General features: G+C 35.7%; 1 protein-coding gene across 1 annotated transcript in view; it reads left to right on the plus strand.

The window, feature by feature from the left end:
- The first annotated feature begins 4,806 nt into the window (after positions 1 to 4,806).
- Positions 4,807 to 18,183, plus strand: part of LOC103515431 — a 67,442-nt gene continuing 54,065 nt past the window's right edge. The window contains exon 1 of the mRNA XM_008480373.2: positions 4,807 to 4,906. Within this exon, the coding sequence (XP_008478595.1) occupies positions 4,807 to 4,906 (100 nt within the window). The remainder of the gene's footprint in view (positions 4,907 to 18,183) is intronic.

The raw sequence follows: 18,183 nt of genomic DNA on the forward strand, positions 1-18,183 counted from the left end.
GACCGTTTGTTTTGTCGCTCTCGTTGAAAAACGTCAGACGAGTTGTGAGCAATCTTTTTTTTACAAAAAAAGATACCAGGTAAGCGCATGGGCAAACCGAAATAAAGTTACAAAGATACTAAAAACAAAAAAAAAAAAAAAAAAAAAGTTAAAGTAGTCTCATTCTCCGACACTACCTTAACTGCAACTTATTTTTTATCCATAGATCCATCTACATGGTATACCCATCTATACATCTTAGGGAGTAGGACAAAAAAATAAGTTTATCACAGATCTCATGTTTCGTACATTAGCACCCGCGTGATATGTGCCATTTATGACCCATGTATGCGGTAGTGTAAATTCTATTCCACTCCCGTCCCAGCCTAAATGCCCCGTCCCCCGAGCCCAAGGAAGAGTCCGAGAATAAACTTAGGAAATCGACACGGACCCTGAGGTTTTTAAACCTCGTAGGGAACCCTTCAGTGACTACCTAAGAACTGGGGAACTATTTTAGCCACCTAAGCCTCGCGACATCCATCCATCTGATCGTATCTCCATCTCTGTCGATGCGCCCGTGGAAAAAAAAAATTAAAAAAAAAAAAAAAAAAAAAAAAAACAAAACAAAAAAACAACCAATGGAGTTAGGAGCTTGATGCTACTACCCATTGCGGTGGACACAAACCTGTTCAGAGTGTTCAGCATTGTGGGTGACTTGACCAAAAGTTTGTATAGACAGTTACCTAGGTATGTAGGTTGGACACACCAATGCTTTGTGGGTGAGATCTGAGATGTTTACAGTTTATGTAGGTATGTAGCTTTTATAATGGGTACCTACAACGATAAATTAATTGTTTTGGCAGACTATTTTTTCGACGTTTTTTTCCACCATTTGTTCCCCTTTTTTTTCAATCCAAACTCTCAAAAACGCTCTGAGTTTTGGAAACATTCTTTTTTGATACCGAGCCAAGAGAGTGAATGAAATAGACATAGAGATAAAAATATCATGAAATTAATGAAATACTCGTAGACAAAATAGCATCTCTTCTCAACAAGAACCTTCTAAATAGAAGGGAAATTGAAAAAGAGGGAGGAAAAATGAACTGCCCTCTCAAATATTTGGCTGAGGTCTTTTTCTCGCTCCTGAGAGTCTTGAGACATATTGTAAAAAGGAAAGAATGGCCCAATGTAAAAAGAAGAAGAAGAAGAAGAAAACGGCTAAACCCAAGGACGGTTAGGCATAGGCCCTTCCCTATGAAAAGTCTTCAATCGTACAAGACAAAGAAGTATGAAGATAGAATAAAATAGAATATACATACCTCGTTTATAACGCTAGGATGAGACTTAAAAGAAAATATAGAAGAACAGATACAGTATAAAGGAGGAAATTCACAAGGTACCTAGGCGAAAATGGAAAAAGCCTGGATGACACAAGCTTTGAAACTGCCTCAAAGAGGAGAACACAAAGGAGCACAATACACTAAGAGAGGACAAGAAAGACAAACTACTCCCAATAAGAGTAGACAATAAAGATGTACTAAGTTCAATAAAGACTATAAAGACAAGGCCCGATAAAGACAAAGTCGAAGGTAAGATACGTTCATAGTCAATCAAGTGTTCATTTATTTGAAGCAGTCCTTTGTTTTTGGTCGACTCGCTTTATTTGCTAAGATTGAAGTTTTGTTCTTCTTCCTGTTCTTATATTCTTCTTCTTTTCCTTCTACTTCTCCTCCTCTTCGTCTTGATCCTTCTTCTTATATCTATTTTCCCTTCTATCTATTTTCTTTAGGTCTTCCTCTTTTCCAACAATGTTCGACGCTCCTATACCTACATAAGTATGTACAACTATGTTTATCCTAGGTATGTCCTATCCTATCTTCTTTTTTGCCCCTACATTTACAATATTTGCTTTACGTAGACGTACGTTCTTGGAATTGTGTCCTACTCGTAGAACTGTATTATTTACATGGTTTACATCAAGATTATTATATCAGGCATACTCGTATTTACATTTCCATGAGTAAATGTTTGCTGTTGGTAGCTGGATCTACCTCTTGATCCTTCTTCTTCTATCTATTTTCCCTTCCATCTACTTTCTCTAGGTCTACCTCTTTTCCAATAACGTTCGACGCTCCTATACCTAGGTATCAACAACTATGTTTATCCTAGGTATGCCCTATCCTATCTTCTTTTTTGCCTCTATAATACATTTACAATATTTGCTTTACGTAGACGTACGTTCTTGGAATTGTGTCCTACTCGTAGAACTGTATTATTTACAATATCTACATGGTTTACATCAAGATTATTATATCAGGCATACTCGTATTTACATTTCCATGAGTAAATGTTTGCTGTTGGTAGCTGGATCTACAAAGTAATCCAACTTTCTATACATAGGTACTACCTTTCTAGCATTTTGTCATTCACAATAGTTTCAGAGCTTTTTACGTGTATACCTAGTACTCTACTTTCTTTATTAATTCCTTTTCATCCAAATTCCTCTTCTAATTTCTTCCTTTCAGAACAAAATTGTGAACATTTTGTCAGATTTGTTAATTTCTTTGTCCCTTTTCTCTTTCTTCTCCTTTGTGTTGTCCTTTTCCTTTTTCAGTTACGAATTTGTCTCTGACTATGTCCTCTTCATTAGTTGTTTTTGTACTGTCTGTTTACTGATTCTTTGTTCTCCTCCTTCTCCTCTTCTTCATACTCCTCTTTTTTGTCCTCGTTCTTTTCCTACACCATGCATATTGCGTCTTCTTTGCCCATGCCTTATTCTCTTCCCATTAGGTATCTTTTTTTTTCTTCCCCATTAAACCTTCCAGTTTGTCTCGTTTCACCTTTGGATCCCTCTTTCCATTGTACTTGTGCACCGTCTCTCTTTCTTCTTCACCTCCTCCATCATCATGCTTTTCCATTTCTCCGTGCTTGTTAATCTTTTCTTTTTCTTCTTCTCTCCCCTTGTTAACTGTTTCCCTCTCACTTTTGCCTTGTTCTGTATGATTATCTTCTAGAGAGGGAGATTTTTCTGCCTTTTCCCCCTCTCCTTTCCTTTTTTCTCCGTTTTTATTTTCATTTTCGGTTTGAATTCCCCTGATAATTTTTCGTTTTCTGATTTGTGCTCGGGGTTTTTATCTTTCCGAGCTATTCCTCTTTTTTTCTGCAATAGTATTCTTTTCTTCGTCCATGTTTTTAGTGTGCCACTTTACGATGTCTGAATAGTGCGGCAGAAAAGCGTTCCATGTGGGTTGGAATTTTATTTGCGACGTACTTATCTCTATCTTCTTTTGTTCCATTTTGTACTGTTTTATTCATTGTTATCGAGTCTGGATGATTTACCTATAAAATTTATGAGAATTTGCAAACATGTTCTCTTTTGAGATTGTCTGGCTGTGAAGGGGTTCAATCGTTCAATACTCGGAAGAGGTTAAAGACAAAGTCGAAGGTAAGATAGTACATACGTTTCATAGTCAATCAAGTGTTCATTTATTTGAAGCAGTCCTTTGTTTTTGGTCGAATCGCTTTATTTGCTAAGATTGAAGTTTTGTTCTTCTTCCTGTTCTTAAATTCTTCTTCTTTTCCTTCTACTTCTCCTCCTCCTCCTCCTCTTGATCCTTCTTCTTCTATCTATTTTCCCTTCCATCTACTTTCTCTAGGTCTACCTCTTTTCCAATAACGTTCGACGCTCCTATACCTAGGTATCAACAACTATGTTTATCCTAGGTATGCCCTATCCTATCTTCTTTTTTGCCTCTATAATACATTTACAATATTTGCTTTACGTAGACGTACGTTCTTGGAATTGTGTCCTACTCGTAGAACTGTATTATTTACAATATCTACATGGTTTACATCAAGATTATTATATCAGGCATACTCGTATTTACATTTCCATGAGTAAATGTTTGCTGTTGGTTGGACACAAATCTGTTCAGAGTGTTCAGCATTGTAGGTGACTTGACCAAAAGTTTGTATTTACCTATGTACTCTATGTAGGTTGGACACACCAATGCTTTGTACCTAGGTGAGATGTTTACAGTTTATGTAGCTTTTATAATGGGTACCTACAACGATAAATTAATTGTTTTGGCAGACTATTTTTTCGACGTTTTTTTCCACCATTTGTTCCCCTTTTTTTTCAATCCAAACTCTCAAAAACGCTGAGAGTTTTGGAAACATTCTTTTTTGATACTGAGCCAAGAGAGTGAATGAAATAGACATGGAGATAAAAATATCATGAAATTAATGAAATAGGTAGACCAAATACCATCTCTTCTCCTCAAGAACCTCCTAGAAGGAAAATTGAAAAAGAGGGAGGAAAAATGAACTGCCCTCTCAAATATTTGCCTGAGGTCTTTTTCTCTCTCCTGAGACATATTGTCAAAGGGAAGAATGACCCAATGTAAAAAGAAAGAAAAGAAGAAGAAGAAAAAGTCTTCAATTGTACAAGACAAAGGAGTAGATAGAATAAAATAGAATATAGTTGTCTGGCTGGGGGGACGTTAAACAGGGAGTAGACCAGCTTAGTCTCGCTGGGGGACTATAAACAGGGAGTACACCAGCCTGAATTTCCCTTGCTAAGCAAAGGTTGAGAGGGAAGGGCATCCACTCGTAAAATTTGTAGCCAAAACCAAATGTCAGCCCAAAGCGATCACCCTGGTTAGGGCTGATTGAGAGGCTGACGAAAAACGCCGACCCCGTCTGTACACGGGAAAAGGTGAAGAAAAGGAAGATACATACCTCATTTATACTGCTAGAATGAGACTTAAAAGGAAATATAGAAGAACAGATACAGTATAAAGGAGAAAATTCACAAGGTAGACGAAAATGGAGAAAGCCTGGATGACACAAGCTTTGAAACTGCCTCAAAGAGGAGAACATACGAGTAAAGGAGCACAATACACTAAGAGAGGACAAGAAAGACGAGGTAAGTTCAATAAAGACTATAGAGACAAGGCCTTATAAAGACAAAGTCGAAGGTAAGATAGTACATACGTTTCATAGTCAATCAAGTGTTCATTTATTTGAAGCAGTCCTTTGTTTTTGGTCGAATCGCTTTATTTGCTAAGATTGAAGTTTTGTTCTTCTTCCTGTTCTTAAATTCTTCTTCTTTTCCTTCTACTTCTCCTCCTCCTCCTCCTCTTGATCCTTCTTCTTCTATCTATTTTCCCTTATAGTCTCTCTCCCACATTCTTTTTTTTCTCTCACTTGTCTTCTATCTTCTCAAAAATTCCAGTAAAAGAGGCGTTTTATTATTTTTTTTCTAGATTATGCAGATTTTCTTTCCGTCAAAATTACCTAATATTACCTACAGACCAACACCTATACCTAGTAGGTAAGGTTCTACCTATTTTTGAGCAATATTGGTCTAGATAAAAGCAGTAAGTGGAACATTCCATGTCTCAACTGATATCGAACCTACGTCCTCTGGCTTACCAGACGACGAATGCCCCAATTTATTGAGACTGATCACCTTCATTCTTTCATTTTTATCTTTCTCTCCCTACGGACTATTTCTTTCTTCCTCTCTATTGCTTTCTTTTGTTCGATGTCTATTATTTTCTCTCCTCTTTTCCTTCTATATTTATCTCCCATTCGAACACAATTGTCTGTGTGAGTTTCGATTTGCCTCCACCCTCCCCTATTTGACTTCGTTCGAAAAGAAATATAATAAATAGAGTGCATTTTATCCATGCCACCCCCTCTTTCCCCTATTTTTGCTGTTTCTTCTCGTATCTCTCTCTTTGTACCCTTCTCTTCTTCCTCATCTACCCCTCTTTCCAATATTCCTGCTTTTTCTGTTTCTTCTCGTATCTCTCTCTTTGTACCGTTCTCTTCTTCCTTATCTACCCCTCTTTCCAATATTTTTATTCCTTTTCGTCCTTCCCTCTTTGTGCCCTTCTGCTCTTCTTAATCTCCCTCTTTCTCTCCAACTTTTAAGTTGCCTCTTCATACCTTCCTTTTCCTAACCTTCTCTTTCTCCTTCTACCCATCTTTCCAATATTTTTATTCCTTTTCGTCCTTCCCTCTTTGTACAATACTCCTCTTCGTCTTGCTTTTACTCCTCTTTTTCCACCTTTCCTTATTTTATATTTCTTTTCTCCTCTCCTTGTCCTTTTTCACGACCTTCTTCTCCTCTTCCTTCTTTCAATCCTCTTGTCCCCTCTTTGTCCTATTTTCTATTTCTTTCCTCTCCTCCTTGTCTTTTTTCACACCCTTCTCATCTTTTCCCTCTACCCTCTCCTCCTTTTAGTCTTTCTCCTCTTCTCTCCCCTCTTTTTATATTCCTTTCCACCCCTCCTTATTCTTTTTCTCTTCTCCCTTCTCCATCTCTTCTCTTTCTTCCCTCTTTTTCTCCTTTTTGTTCCCATTACGAGTTATCCTTGTTATTTATCTTTTTCTCTTCGTATGATTGCATGCTACTCTGAAATTGGGTCAATTCTTCTTTTCTTTCCCTTCCTCTTTCTCCTCTCTTCCATGTTTGGAAAACCATCACAGCTTTCACTACTTCTGATATGGAGTGGTTTGTGAACTATAAGTTCAAACTTGTCAACTTCCAAGTTGATGTTTTGTGCTCAAATCATGTTCGTTTTTTTTTTTCAAGTTGTTGTTTTTACTTCTCTCTACCTCTATCTACCTACCTACAGGTCCGAATCCATGATTTTATGGAGGGGGGCCCCAAGATTCCCAAGAATCCAAAAAGTGATGTACCGGGGGGATGCTCCAAATTTTTGGAGTCCAGGCCACTGTAAAGGATCCAAATAAGAGCCTGAGAAGGGAAACCGAGTCCCCTGCCCCCGTAAATACGACCCTGCCTACCTATCTAATGTATGGGTATGTAATAATAGTGCTTATTTATACTGCTCGCATAGGACTGAAAAGTCCCTTTACTCCAGCAGTAGGCTACTACTATTATTGTGGTCAAATATTCTCAAATTATATTGAGGATAAAATTCCATAACTCGGCTGGGATTGAACCCACGCCCTCCTGTTTACCAGGCGAGCGCCTTGACCACTACACCACCGAGGCAGGTGTACCCCAGATTTAACGTGTATAGTGCCCATTACAGTTTTCACTCTAGACAGCTAGGTATTTGAATAAAAATAGATTGAGGGGGATTTTACAATATCTACCCATACCTATGTACATCTACTAGATACTATTTTTTACTCAACTTCATTTCCATCACAGTTTTACTCTGATGAAATTGAAAAAAAAAAAAAAAAAAAAAAAAAAATAAGAAAAATGAAAAATGTAGGAAATAGAAATACAAACAACCTTCTAATTCATTATTATTAGAAAAAAATTACCGAAAACGAGATATTCTCAAAAAACCCTTTTTTTTAGCCGCCATTTTGAAACGGGATTTTTTGCTGTTTCTTCTCGTATCTCTCTCTTTGTACCCTTCTCTTCTTCCTCATCTACCCCTCTTTCCAATATTTTTATTCCTTTTCGTCCTTCCCTCTTTGTACAATACTCTTCTTCTTCTTCTTCTTCTTCTTCTTCTTCTTCTTCTTCTTCTTCTTCTTCCTTTTGCTCCTCTTGTTCCACCTTTCCTTATTTTATATTTCTTTTATCCTCTCCTTGTCCTATTTTCTATTTCTTTCCTCTCCTCCTTGCCTTTTTTCACACCCTTCTCATCTTTCCCTCTAAACCTTTTCCTGCTTTCCTCCTTTCACACTCTTTCTCTTCTTTTTATATTTTCATCCCTCCTTATTCTTTTTCATACCCTTCTTCTCCCTTTCTATTGTTACTTAACCCTCATTTCGTGGAAAATGTTGAAAAGGTTGTGAACAAAATATCTCAAGAACGGTTTGTCGTATCTCATCTTTCCCCCTCTACCCTTTCCTGCTTTCCTCCTTTCACACTCTTTCTCTTCTTTTTATATTTTCATCCCTCCTTATTCTTTTTCATACCCTTCTTCTCCCTTTCCTCTTCCTTCTCTTTCTTATTATTTTCCTTCTCTCCCTTCTCCATCTCTTCTCCTTCATCTTTCTCCATCTCCTTCTTGTCCCCCCTACGAGTTATCCTTGTTATTTATCTTTTTTCTCTTCGTATGATTGCATGCTACTCTGAAATTGGGTCAATTCTTCTTTTCTTTCTCCTCTCTCTTCCATGTTTGGAAAACCATCACAGCTTTCACTACTTCTGATATGGAGTGGTTTGTGAACTAAAAGTTCAAACTTGTCAACTTCCAAGTTGATGTTTTGTGCTCAAATCATATTCGTTTTTTTTTTTCAAGTTGTTGTTGTTTTTTTTTCTGTTGTGGGAGAGCTTTGCCACAATGGATTAGGGTTTTATTCCCTATATTGAGCTCAAGGATTTTTTGAGCATTTATTTTATTCATAAGTACCTAGTATAATTGGATGACAATTTTTCCTGGGTTCTGACACTTCTGACAGCGTCGAATGATATCGGATTTTCATGAAATTTGTCAAACCCTCTAAAAGAAATTTTGAAATAACTTACAAGGAATGGCCATGGTAGAGTCCTCAGGGTTAGGCAGATATTCCATAACGGGGAAATATTCAATGTTGTGACATTTCAGCTCGTAGGAAGAGTTCTCTGAAAACAAACAGAAACAGATGCTACGTTTGTAAAACAACCAGGGGTTAGGTGGAAGAGCTCCTGCTAGAGAAGGAAGACAGAGCTTAACACACAATATCATACGAAAAATTCATGAAAGCTATACTATCGGATTTTCATGAAATTTGTCAAACCCCCTAAAGGAAATTTTGAAATAACTTACAAGGAATGGCCATGGTTGAGTCCTCAGGGTTTGGCAGATATTCCATAACGGGGAAATATTCAATGTTGTGACATTTCAGCTCGTAGGAAGCGTTCTCTGAAAACAAACAGAAACAGATGCTACGTTCTAAAATAACCAGGGGTTAGGTGGAAGAGCTCCTGCTAGAGAAGGAAGACAGAACAACAGAACTTAACACACAATATCATACGAAAAATTCATGAAAGCTATAGGTACTTTACTTACTTATCCGTAAGAAACCAAGCTATACTCGTAAGTTGTAAAATAACCAGGGGTTAGGTGGAAGAGCTCCTGCTAGAGAAGGAAGACAGAGCTTAACACACAATATCATACGAAAAATTCATGAAAGCTATAGGTACTTTACTTACTTATCCGTAAGAAACCAAGCTATACTCGTAAGTAACTTAGATAAAGGTAGTACCTATACCTGTGTAGGTATAGAAATAGAAACCTACCTACCAAGAAAAAGAACAATTTTTACCACTCTCTCTAAATTGCGTTAAAAAATTTCCCACTGGTAATATATCGGTAGTACCTATGTAGGTATAGAAATAGAAACCTACCTACCAAGAAAAAGAACAATTTTTACCACTCTCTCTAAATTGCGTTAAAAAATTTCCCACTGGAAAAAAAGGAAGAGAAAAATGTTAAACTGTCAAAAATTTTGGCTGGCAAAAGCGTGCGAGAAAAGTAGGTAGGAATTACATTGCTCCAAGTAAGTAGGTGGCAGAAAAAAAAGGCGTGAACAAAACGTGAGGGGGAGAAGAAGAAGGAGGAGGAGGTGAAGAAGAAGGAGGAAAAGAAAAAGAAGAAGGAGGAGAAGGAGAAGAAGAAGAAGAAGACGACGACGAAAGAGAAGAAAAAGAAAAATTACGTACCCATAACAAAACGCAAAAAAAGTAAAATAAGGAAAGTAAAAACGGAAGTTTTCAAAAACAACGGGAACGGCTTTTCTTGTAAGATAATAATATTTCCATCCCCCTTCATAATACAACGTAGGAGTGAAATAAACCCAAACCCTTAAAAAAAAAAAAAATCCAAAATCTGAAATCTTGAAGTTCCCCTTCTTCTTCTTTTATGTTCCTTCTGAAATCTCTTCTTCCTCCTTCTTCGAAGTTTCTTCGTCTTAATCTTCTTCTTCTTCATCTGTTCGTTCTTTTTGTTTTAAAGAAATTTTTAATGGTTTTTCTGAATATTATGTAGATATCCATACCCAAGTATTTCTCATTTGCTAAAAAATAATATTTTTTCTGTATTAATATACCTACCTACGTCGTCTTCTTCTTCTTATTCTTGTTTCTTTTTATTTTTTAGTTCTTTCTGAGTTTTCTTCCTTTTTTGTTACTTTCAAAATTATATTTCGGCTAACATTTTTTCTTCTTCTTCTTCTGGAAATGATACAAAACTTTCTTGCTTTCGTTCTCCCAAAAAGTACATTAATATTTTTTTCCTTTTTATTCAGCTTATTTCGTTTTTAAAAAATTCCGAGACATACCTACCTACACACATTTAATTCTTTAGAAATTTCGCCATTGAAAGCTTCAACGTCTTTGAAATGGATTTTGCCCGAAAAAAGTGCTTTGGTTTTTTTTTTTTTTTTAAATTAACATTTATTAGAATGAGCTAGTTTCTCTTTTTCTTGGTGGCAAAAGAAAAAGGCGTGAACAAAACGTGAGGGGGAGAAGAAGAAGAAGAAGAAGGAGGAGGAGGAGGAGGTGAAGAAGAAGGAGAAAAAGAAGAAGGAGGAGGAGGAGAAGAAGAAGAAGAAGAAGAAGAAGAAGAAGAAGAAGACGACGAAGGAGAAGAAAAAGAAAAATTGCGTACCCATAACAAAACGCAAAAAAAGTAAAATAAAGGAAAGTAAAAACGGAAGTTTTCAAAAACAACGGGAACGGCTTTTCTTGTAAGATAATAATATTTCCATCCCCCTTCATAATACAACATATTGTCAAAGGGAAGAATGACCCAATGTAAAAAGAAAGAAAAGAAGAAGAAGAAAAAGTCTTCAATTGTACAAGACAAAGGAGTAGATAGAATAAAATAGAATATAGTTGTCTGGCTGGGGGGACGTTAAACAGGGAGTAGACCAGCTTAGTCTCGCTGGGGGACTATAAACAGGGAGTACACCAGCCTGAATTTCCCTTGCTAAGCAAAGGTTGAGAGGGAAGGGCATCCACTCGTAAAATTTGTAGCCAAAACCAAATGTCAGCCCAAAGCGATCACCCTGGTTAGGGCTATGTCTTCCTCTCTCTCTCCTTCGCCTCCTCTCTTCCTTCCCATCCCCTTTCTCTCCCTCCTTCCCTTTTTATCTATCTATGTCTGTAAGATAGACAAAAAGAGATATGAAGAGAGAAATAGAGAGAGAAAAGGAAGAGAAAAATAAAATAAAAAAATAGATGACTCTGGTTTTTGTCTTATTTTGGCACGAAATTAATTTCTCTCTCTCTCTCTCTCTTTCTCTCTCTCTGTCTTTCTCTCTCTCTCTTTCTCTCTCTCCCTCTCTCTCTCTTTCTCTCTCTCTCCTTCTCTCTCTCTCTCTCTCTCTCTATCCATCTTTTTTCTTAATCTTCCCTCTTCTTCTGCTTCTCCTACTTAAGCAGGTGTTTTGATTTTTCTTCTTGTTCGTCTTTCTCCAATTGAGGCTGTTTCTTTTCTTCTACTTCCCTTTCAAAGTTCAAACAAATAAGCCAAATTTCACCAAACTGGGGGGCTAAAACCTGCACATTTTCTATTTTTTCCTAATACCCAAACAATATATACTTGCATACATTGTTTAAGTTCCTACAAATTGGATGCATAAACTTCACTCGGTTGTTTAACATGTTAAATATGCGCACAGGTTGGGTTAAAGATGCACAGGTTTGGTGGAAGAGGTGCGAAGAAGGTAATGGTTAATCTAAATGCAAAACACCCACTTAGTGTCTTTTGTAGGTGGAATACAATTTGCGCTCCATCCTTCCTTATCCTTTCTTTCTTTCCTTCCTCTTCTCTTTCTTCTTCTTTCTCTTCTTCTTCTTGTTCTTATTCTTCTTCTGCTCCACCACCTCTTCTTCCTTCTTCTTACTCTTCCTTCTCAGCCTCTTCCTCCTCTTTTTAAAACTACTCCTTCTTAATTATCTCCTACCTAATCCTTCTTCTTCTTTTCTTCATTCTCCTTCTCCTCCTCCTCCTACATACATAGGTTGGTAGGTTATACAAGCAAGGTATTCGAATCTTGACACGGGTGTGTTTTTACCTGAATAATGTGGGAATTCAAGGGAAATTCGTCTAGGATAAGTCGAAATTTACCAGATAAATAACGGAGAATATCCCTTGTCTAAATAGAGGGAAAAGAGGAAGCTGAAGTGATCTAAACAAGAGCTAATGCTCCAGGGACCACTGAGTACGATATTTTCGTGAGCGGAATAAAATGGGAAATTAAATTCGACTTCCCTTTCTTTTCCCCCCCTGAAGATTTTCAAGTTTACCCAGCCCTCCTCTTCCTTCAAGTGTGGGAGAAAGTTGGACTTTATTCCCACTTTTAACCGAGATTTTCCCAGCTCTCCTTTTCCTATTTTTCCCCAAACTTGATTTCCCTTCTATTCTTCCAATATTGAGTCTAAACAGCCCTCCTAATTTTACTGTAAGAGAAATGGAGAGTCCCCCTCTCCACAACATTTTGAAGATTAATGTTGTGAGCCTCCCATCTGTTTTGAGCGTAAATCTGTGTCCACAGTGGAATCCACACATAGTCGATGCCGTCGATCGATGTCGACTGAAACCGTAAACTGCTTCGACAACATAATGTGGATTCACCTCGTCGCGTCGATCGACGTGATTTAGTGATTGGGCGATCATTCAATTTGGACATCATTTTTTTCTTTTTTTTTTCCAAAGAATGTAATTTTATTTTGTTCTTTACAATGACATCAACTAACATTATAATTTAATAAGAATATATTATGAAATTGTGAATTGTTTAATGGATATACCCCAACGTTATGGACTTTCGTCTGTGTTAAGGTTGGGGTGAATGTAGCCAATTTTTCAAATGCATATATATTAATGAAATCTAATTTATTTTAATCAATAATACATAAACAGATGTACCATGAGATATAGGTATGAGAACAAGCTATAGCTTCCCCTTTTGAATATCTCTCAACCCGCCACTGCCGCAAGCTTTCAATGAAGATAATTGGGATGAGAGTAGAAGACAAGAAACTTTCCCCAGAAATGATGATGATTGGAGTTCACGAGGGAAGTTCTTAGTTTTCTCCTTGTTTTACAGAGAAATGCAATTTGTGATATCCCAAAGGCGGAAGACATTAATTGAGCGGAAAACTTCGGGTGGAATAAATTTCGCTAGTTTCATTTTGCTAATTCATACAGAACTATAGTAATAGGCAATCAGACACCTATGTATATTTTATTTTGTTCTTTACAATGACATCAACTAACATTACAATTTAATAAGAATATATTATGACATTGTGACATTATGACATTATTATCTACAATCTACATCATATACTTACATTATTTATATTTTGGCCTATCTAAACCTATATGTATGCAATTAGACACCTATATATAATTATGTACATTATTAGCCATTTCTATGGACAATAATTAGATGTCATGTTTGTTGAGTTTAAAGACTTTTCACCCCCCCCCCCCCTCCCCCCAGTAATAATAATTTATTTTAATTTTATTTTTATCTCTTTTATTCACACATCCATTAATGAGTCTGAAAAGAATCTCTTCAACCTCTTCCGAGTATTGAACGATTGAACCCCTTCACAGCCAGACAATCTCAAAAGAGAACATGTTTGCAAATTCTCATAAATTTTATAAATCATCCAGACTCGATAACAATGAATAAAACAGTACGAAATGGAATAAAAGAAGATAGAGATAAGTACGTCGCAAATAAAATTCCAACCCACATGGAACGCTTTTCTGCCGCACTATTCAGACATCGTAAAGTGGCACACTAGAAACATGGACGAAGAAAAGAATACTATTGCAGAAAAAAAAGAGGAATAGCTCGGAAAGATAAAAACCCCCAGCACAAATCAGAAAACGAAAAATCATCATGGGAATTCAAACCGAAAATGAAAATAAAAACGGAGAAAAAAGGAAAGGAGAGGGGGAAAAGGCAGAAAAATCTCCCTCTCTAGAAGATAATCGTACAGAACAAGGCAAAAGTGAGAGGGGAACAGTTAACAAGGGGATAGAAGAAGAAAAAGAAAAGATTAACAAGCATGGAGAACTGGAAAAGCATGATGATGGAGGAGGTGAAGAAGAAAGGGAAACGGTGCTCAAGTACGATGGAAAGAGGGATCAAAAGGTGAAACGAGACAAACTGGAAGGTTTAATGGGGAAGAAGAAAAAAGATAATGGGAAGAGAATAAGGCATGGGCAAAGAAGACGCAATATGCATGGTGTAGGAAAAGAACGAGGACAAAGAAGAAGAGGTTTTTATGACTACAATTTTTGAATAGCACTGGTTCAATAGCAGTCTTTAAGCCCTTTCTTTTGATGAAATTGGATCTTGAAAATTTTCGTTCAGTTCAGACTTAGGTATGTGGCGTATGGTACAGGTGGGCCAATAAATGGTACGTTTTTTAGGTGGGCGAATAAATGGACAAAGAAGAAGAGTATGAAGAAGAGGAGAAGGAGAAGAACAAAGAATCAGTAAACAGACACTACAAAAACAACTAATGAAGAGGACATAGTCAGAGACAAATTCGTACTCGCAGACGTAACTGAAAAAGGAAAAGGACAACACAAAGGAGAACAAAGAGAGAAGGGACAAAGAAATTAACAAATCTGACAAAATGTTCACAATTTTGTTCTGAAAGGAAGAAATTAGAAGAGGAATTTGGATGAAAAGGCTACCTACTTGTGGGTTGTTTTCCTTTTTTCCTTGTAAAATCGGAACCTAAAAAAAAGTTGTATTAATAAAATAAATAAAATTTAAATTATAAATCCAAAAGCATATAGGTAAATAAAATATAAAAATGTAAGTTATACGTAGACCTGTTCATAATGAAGGGCATATAACTGGGTACCTATCATGTTGGTAACAATATCTTCAAAATGTATAACACATTGGTAATGCATTTTGAAAATTTAAAATTTGAATAAATAGGTAATTCTAAAATAAATAGGTAGAGAATAGAGATAATACCTACCTACCTACTCATATTTTGGTTTGTTCATAATACCTATTTTGGTTAGTATTCGTTAAACAGAGTAGGTAGGTGGAATAGGTACACAACTACACATTTCATTTTCATCACTCAATGCATTTCAAAATTTTCAAATTATGTAGCATCCACATTTTAATGTGTATTAAATTATTAATCTAAAATAAAATAATGCTACCCAGGTATGCAGAATAAAGCACGTGAAAATTATTTATTAAAATATTAATGCCCAATAGGTAGGTAGGTAAATGGTAATTAATTTATTCATTACTCAAAACAAAAGAAATGTAGGTAGGTAGTCGTAATAAATTAAAGTAGCTAATCCAATTAAATATTGGAAAGTAGGTACCTACCTAATAATGCATCCATCCAATTAAACATTGGATGGATGCATTGGATATCAATTAGGTATCAATAGTGGGTGGCCTAACGTCACAATTTTGGCCAAAAGCTGCATTTATTCAGGAAAGCACCAAATTTGGTATGGACCTTCATTGGGAACCATTACGGGATAACGGTACATCCTAGAAGAAAAGTGTAAATGTATAAAATGTAGAAAATTATAATACAAACAGCTTTCTAATTTATCGTTTATAAAAAGAAATTACCGGAAACGAGATATTGTGAAAAAACCTCTTTTTTGGCCGCCATATTGGAAAAATCATTACGGTACGGGATTACGGTACATCCTAGAAAAAAAGTGTAAATGTATAAAATGTAGAAAACAAAAATACAAACAACTTTATAATTCATTATCCTTCGAAAAAATTTACTGGGAACGCGATATTGTGAGAAAACCTCTTTTTGGCCGTAATATTGGAAAAATCATTACGGTACGGGATTACGGTACATCCTACAGAAAAAGTGTAAATGCATAAAATGTGGAAAATAAAAAGACAAACAACTTTCTAATTTATTGTTATTAGAAAATTTTTATCGGAAACGAGATATTATCAAAAAACCCCTTTTTTTGGCCGCCATTTTGAAAAAAAGGCCGCCATTTTGTTCGTATACATGGTTTTCGGTGTCACCCCTTCCTAAAAGTTTTATATGGTCTAAATGAAGGTCCATGCCAAATTTGGTGCTTTCCTGACGAAATGCAGCTTTTTTGACGTTAGGCCACCGACTACAATGGAATTTCACAACTTACCTACGTACAAACTTTCCACGAGGCAGATGATTTGTATGAACGCCCGATAACTCTTTATGTATGCAATGTGCCCGACAGTAATCATTATTCAATTACCTACTGAATTTACCTACCTAAGTATCTAATAATAGGAGTAATAGGTATTCATCATTTATTAAATTTATTTTCTCCCAAAATTGTATGCCATAAAAGTACATAATTATAATATTGTTTTGGGCAACTTAGATAGGTACATGGAGATAGAATATAAAAAAGTAGCCCGTAGGTAGTGTAGGTACCTATCTAATCCCTAGGTAACTAACACAAAGATAGGTATTATTTACATTTTGTGATGTTTATGTAATCATAAAGGTAATAATATTTAATAATGTGGATTTGTTTGATAAATGATGCTGGGAGAGCTCCAGTAATATTTTGTACCGAGTCCTGCATTAGAAGTGACACTGACTGATGTCCTATCATTTATAATATTTTGTTTAGAAAACATTTTTTTTCTGGGAATGTTTTTATCACTAGTTAAAAAAAAAAAAAAAAAAAAAATGTATTACAGATGGACAAGATGGCGGCTAAATAAGACGAATAAATCAATTTTCTATTCTTTTAATCCAGTTTAGGAAAATGCTTTGGCATAGTTTTTTAGTTTTTTTTTTGAACTTTGACGAATGTCTAAAGCTCTAAAGCTTGGGAGACAAACAATTGGATATAAAAAATACCCACCTACGAGCTACTTCACTGGCAACTATGTATACGTACGCAGAAGCTCTTTCTTTTTTTTTCTTCTTCTTCTTCTTCTTATTCTCCTCCTCCTCCTCCTCCTATCTTTCAGTTACCTAGTTCTGACTTCCGTCCTATAGAAACTCCATCATGTTGTCTTTGAACAAATGTGTAGTTCCTATATGGTGTCGATCAATCGTGTCGACAAGGTAAGTTATAGAGTCAGAGTGTGCAGGCTCGTATAGAACCTACCCAGACCACTACGGCACCGAGGCAGGTTATACGTAGACCTGTTCATAATGAAGGGCATATAACTGGGTACATATCATGTTGGTAACAATATCTTCAAAATGCATAACACATAGGTAGATAATGCATTTTGAAAATTTGAATAAATAGGTAATTCTAAATTAAATAGCTAGAGGTAATACCTACCTACTCGTATTTTGGTTTGTTCATAATATTTTGGTTAGTATTCGTTAAACAGAGAGCTAGGTGGAATACAGAATACACACATTTCATTTTCATCACTCAATGCATTTCAAAAATTTCAAATTATGTAGCATCCACATTTTAATGTGTATTAAATTATTAATCTAAAATAAAATAATGCTAGCCAGGTATGCAGAATAAAGCACGTGAAAATTATTTATTAAAATATTAATGCCCAATAGGTAGGTAGGTATATGATAATTATTTTACTTTTTACTCAAAACAAAATACGTACGTAAATGTAGGTAGTCGTAAAAAATTAAAGTAGCTAATCCAATTAAATATTGGAAAGATCCTAATAATGCATCCATCCAATATTTAATTGAAACTTTCCACGAGGCAGATGATTTGTATGAACGCCCGAAAACTCTTTATGTATGCAATGTGCCCGACAGTAATCATTATTCAATTAGGTACCTACTGAATGTACCTACCTAAGTATCTAATAATAGGAGTAATAGGTATTCATTATTTATTAAAATTATTAAATTTATTTTCTCCCAAAATTGTATGCCATAAAAGTACATAATTATAATATTGTTTTGGGCAACTTAGATAGGTACATGGAGATAGAATATAAAAAAGTAGCCCGTAGGTAGTGTAGGTACCTATCTAATCCCTAGGTAACTAACGCAAAGGTAAGTATTATTTACATTTTGTGATGTTTATGTAATCATAAAGGTAATAATACTTAATAATGTGGATTTGTTTGATAAATGATGCTGGGAGAGCTCCAGTAATATTTTGTACCGAGTCCTGCATTAGAAGTGACACTGACTGATGTCCTATCATTTATAATATTTTGTTTAGAAAACATTTTTTTTCTGGGAATGTTTTTATCACTAGTTAAAAAAAAAAAAAAAAAAAAAATGTATTTAAATAATCA

Source organism: Diaphorina citri, unplaced genomic scaffold (assembly GCF_000475195.1).
Source record: "Diaphorina citri unplaced genomic scaffold, Diaci psyllid genome assembly version 1.1 scaffold1339, whole genome shotgun sequence".
In the NCBI taxonomy this organism is placed as follows: domain Eukaryota; kingdom Metazoa; phylum Arthropoda; class Insecta; order Hemiptera; family Psyllidae; genus Diaphorina; species Diaphorina citri.